Source organism: Salvelinus fontinalis, chromosome 40 (assembly GCF_029448725.1).
Source record: "Salvelinus fontinalis isolate EN_2023a chromosome 40, ASM2944872v1, whole genome shotgun sequence".
NCBI classification, from domain to species: Eukaryota; Metazoa; Chordata; class Actinopteri; order Salmoniformes; family Salmonidae; genus Salvelinus; species Salvelinus fontinalis.
In genome coordinates this window covers 19,513,367-19,518,065 of record NC_074704.1, presented here as the reverse complement: position 1 = coordinate 19,518,065, position 4,699 = coordinate 19,513,367, and the positions used below count along the sequence as shown (strand labels likewise).

Genomic DNA, 4,699 nt, shown 5'->3' with positions numbered 1-4,699 from the left:
ATGACTTGTGTCCCACAATAGGGGACTAAACACAAGCTTTTATATGGTCCTGTGGGGTATGAACTGGTATTAGCTAGCTTTAACTGGTTTGTCCGGCTGTGCCTCATTCTCCTAGGTGCAGTTGGATGCCACATAAAGCCCATTACTATTGTATAGGTAAGACTCAACACAGGAAGGCAGGCCAAAGGATGCCTAAACCTTATGTAATCTGGTAAAAGTCACGTGTGACTAAGGATATAAAAGATGACAGCAGTATACTGTATGTGTACTGGTATAATTAATTATAAAGTAATGGATTTGGTCTATAAATAATATTGTTAAATACAGAGATGCCAGTCACATCACTGTGATTCCCAAGTGGAAACAGTGATTCATTAATCTGTGAACAAATATTTCAGAGAGAATAACCCAGATCATTTGAATGGGCTGAAACTATTTTTGCATCTCAGCTGTGGGAATTTCAGCTGTGTCACTCTGGTTAGAGACAGAAAACCACCTCATCCTGTCCAGACAACTGCAAATAGACATATCAAACCTCTTCTTTATATGAATATAGGCATATAAAGGTAGACCAAAAAAATGCATTTCACAGACCGACATATAGTAGAATAAAAATACAATAAATATTAGTTGCTCTAGTTTGAGGTGGTCCTCACCTCTTCTTGAAAGTCATGAGTCATTAGTGTCTTATGGCAGACTCACGTCTGCAAAGCAGTAGCCGTAGCCCAAGTGTTTTCTAGGGCCTGTAACATGTTTGCTCTTGGGACAATGGCGAGATGGGAAACCTGTTACATCAGTACAACAGAGAAAGGAGTGCAGGTGCCTTCACAGGGAGGGGCCTAGCTGATGACAGATGACGTGACCTTGCCTTTGCTTTCTACCATTCTACATCCCCATAGACTGTTCTTGAAGGGTTGAGTGAGCATCAGAATCAACAATATTCCAAAAGTACCTGGAGAACTATTTGCCATACATTTTCAGCCTTATCATCATTTGAGCTCAATGAACTTGAACTTGATTTAATCAAAGACTACATACTAGAAAGAGGAGAGTTGGTATACCAAGAGGTTTGGCAAAGCTGGAGTGTATCAAGAGAAGTTGAAGAAATATTTGTGATCGTCCATTTGTTGACTTATCATCATTTGAGATTATTTCATCACCTGTATACTTGGAAGAGGAGAAAGGCCTATTGTGACGTAAGTAGCCCTTTTTATCAGTTACTTAGATTATCAATTTCTCACTGTCTATTTTGTTAAGTCTTTTTCAGTCTGTTTCAATAATTTATTGCTTGCTGGAAAGAAACTGAACATTGATTTACCGGTCAATAAAAATAAGTCCTTCTTGAATGATTTGTGAGCTCTTCAGACACTCAAACCATTGATGTTTCATTATAAAGCAGTGGGAGATTGATTAAATTGTTTAGTCAGTACTGCTTGTAAACAACATCTTCATTTACTTCTTCGTCTACATTTTATGAGTTGCAAATGTACACAGACACGGGGCTACACGATTTCTCCAACATCAAATGACTGAGTGCCTTTCACATGTTGGGCCCCGTCACATTTTTTGTTGTTGTTGAATTCTAACATCTGCCTCTGAAGTATTCAAATCTGTGGGAAAACACAGAGGCACCACTATCAAATTGATTTCCATCAACTGGATCCATCTTTTTCTACAGATCTCAGTACATTTAAAAAGGCACCGCCAGCAGACCAATCAAGATGGATAAGTTCCGTATGATGTTCCAGTTTCTCCAATCCAACCAGGAGTCCTTTATGAACGGCATCTGTGGTATCATGGCCCTAGCTAGCGCCCAGCTCTACTCAGCCTTCGAGTTTAGCTGCCCTTGTATCCCAGAGTACAACTACGCCTATGGGATTGGACTACTGGTTACCCCACCTATATGGTTCTTCCTACTAGGGTTCGTGTTGAATAACAATGTTTCGATGTTAGCTGAGGAGTGGAAAAGACCGACAGGGAAGAGGGTGAAGGATCCGACGATCCTTCGTTACATGTTCGTTTCGATCACGCAGCGGTCCTTGATCGCGCCCATGGTGTGGATATCTGTGACTCTTATGGACGGGAAGAGCTTCCTGTGTGCGTTCAGCGTCAACTTGGACATTCATCAGTTTGGGAATTCTACCCTCATTGATGGAATGACGGAAGTGGAGATTGTTAAATTGTTAGCGAAGATTCCATGCAAGAATATCTTCAATCAGCCCGAGGTGATATCGAGAGAAGCGGCATCGAGATATATCAAGTGTATATCCCAGGTAAGTTGTCGTTGGTAGTTTCCATATTCACCTAGTTCACATTTAGGTGCAGACAATCTCTTTCAAAATAACTGTTGTGTTAAATCCATTGTACATCAGTTGTCCAACCCAAGTGTGAACCGGGCCATTGGTTCAAAGTACGTTTGTTGTAGTGGTAAAGCAAGGTCTTTGTTTACGTATTATCATGTGTTTCCCTGTAGGCGTTTGGCTGGGTATTCCTACTGCTGATGACCTTAGCAGCCTTCATGATACGAGCCATCCGACCTTGCTTCACCCAAGCTGCCTTCCTCAAGACCAAATACTGGTCTCACTACGTCGACATCGAACGCAAGCTCTTCGACGAGACGTGCAAGGAGCACGCCAAGACCTTCGCCAAGGTCTGCATCCAGCAGTACTTCGAGAGCATCAGCGGCGACATGCGCAGCTTCCACAAGCACCGGTCAAGCAAAGATGACAGCGACGACGATGATGATGATGACAAGAAGAAGAGCGACGAGGACAAGCTTCTCGGGATCCGCGACCAGGACGATATGAATAAAGTTCTGTGGAATTGGCACACGTGCAAGCCGCCTCTGGCACTGAGGAAGGAACAGCCGGATGGAGAATCCCATGAAGGGCTCATACCAAATGGAGATGTCCGTGGAGTCAGTGGAGGGCCAAATGGATATGCTAACGGTCACGCTCCCGATTTGCCCAAGAGGGAATGGGCGGCATACTACAGCAAAGTTTGAACATTTCAAAAGAGGAAAAAGCACCATTCACTGTAGCATGGATATTAAGCACTGATTGACTATTTAGACTGACAAGACTGATTGTCCTTTAAGATTTAGACTGTGGTTTAAAGATAGAATGAAGTCCTTTTTGTGGTGTGATCATTTATAATAATGAACATTTTGATGGAGGGCTTAGTTGGAAATGTTTCCTGGCATCCAACATCAAACCCTCCCACATTGGCACGTTTGTTGTTCCTTGGTTTCAGGATGGTTAACTGTATTTTTTGTTAGAGTACCCAAAGGGGGAACCTTACTTGAGTTTTTGTACATAATGTGTCAGATATGTCATGATGATGTACAGTCTGTTTGTTGTTATTATTGCTATGTGTAGACTTTGGAAAAATTCTTTATCGATTAAACCAAACATCAAATGGCTCCTTGTAGAATCCCGATGAAATGTTTCCTTTAGCCTAACGCTACCGTGGTAGCCTAAATTCGTGACTTTTTTATTCATCCTAGCTTACATAAAAAGCATAATTCTGAGATCAACCCCCCCAAAAAATGAGTTTGTAAGATTTTATTTAGTTTTCCTACCAGGAAATACAGTAGAAGTCAAAAGTTTACATACACCTTAGCCAAATACATTTAAACTAAGTTTTTCACAATTCCTGACATTTAATCCTTGTAAAAATTCCCTGTCTTAGGTCAGTTAGGATCACCACTTTATTTTAAGAATGTGAAATGTCAGAATAATAGTAGAGAGAATGATTTATTTCTGATTTTATTTATTTCATCACATTCCCAGTGGGTCAGAAGTTTACATACACTCAATTAGTATTTGGTAGCATTACCTTGAAATTGTTTAACTTTGCCTCCTTGCTCGCACACACTTTTTCAGTTCTGCCAACAAATTTTCTATAGGATTGAGGTCAGGGCTTTGTGATGGCCACTCCAATACCTTGACTTTGTTGTCCTTAAGCCATATTGCCACAACTTTGGAAGTATGCTTCAGATCAATGTCCATTTGGGAGACCCATTTGCGACCAAGTTTTAACTTCCTGACTGATGTCTTGAGATGTTGCTTCAATATATCCACATAAATTTCCTACCTCATGATGCCATCTATTTTGTGAAGTGCACCAGTCCCTCCTGCAGCAAAGCACCCCCACAACATGATGAAAATTAAATTAAATCAAATCAAATTTTATTTGTCACATACACATGGTTAGCAGATGTTAATGCGAATGTAGCGAAATGCTTGTGCTTCTAGTACCGACAATGCAGTAATAACCAACGAGTAATCTAACCTAACAATTTCACAACAACTACCTTTTACACACAAGTGTAAAGGAATGAAAAATGAAGAATATGTACATAAAAATATATGAATGAGTGATGGTACAAAACGGCATAGACAAGATGCAGTAGATGGTATCGTAATGTAGGGTATGTAAACATTATATGAAGTGGCATTGTTTAAAGTGGCTAGTGATACATTTTTAATCAATTTTTACATTATTAAAGTGTCTGGAGTTGAGTCAGTATGTTGGCAGCAGCCACTCAATGTTAGTGGTGGCAGTTTAACAGTCTGATGGCCTTGAGATAGAAGCTGTTTTTCAGTCTCTCGGTCCCTGGTTTGATGCACCTGTACTGACCTCGCCTTCTGGAGGATAGCGGGGTGAACAGGCAGTGGCTCGGGTGGTTGTTGTCCTT

At 40.8% G+C, this 4,699-nt stretch overlaps 1 protein-coding gene across 1 annotated transcript; it reads left to right on the top strand.

Annotated features, from left to right (window-relative positions):
* The first annotated feature begins 776 nt into the window (after positions 1-776).
* LOC129839404 (calcium homeostasis modulator protein 1-like) lies at positions 777-3,273 on the top strand. The gene is made up of 2 exons (XM_055906835.1): positions 777-2,273; positions 2,474-3,273. Exons 1-2 carry the CDS (start codon positions 1,722-1,724, stop codon positions 3,002-3,004), a joined length of 1,083 nt encoding a protein of 360 aa, XP_055762810.1. The 5' UTR covers positions 777-1,721; the 3' UTR covers positions 3,005-3,273.
* Positions 3,274-4,699: the final 1,426 nt, after the last annotated feature.

Coding starts and splice junctions, on each gene's coding strand:
- LOC129839404 (XM_055906835.1), top strand. CDS start 1,722: ATGGATAAGTTCCGTATGATGTTCCAGTTTCTCCAATCCAACCAGGAG. Junction 2,274..2,473: donor ATATCAAGTGTATATCCCAG/GTAAGTTGTCGT, acceptor GTTTCCCTGTAG/GCGTTTGGCTGGGTATTCCT.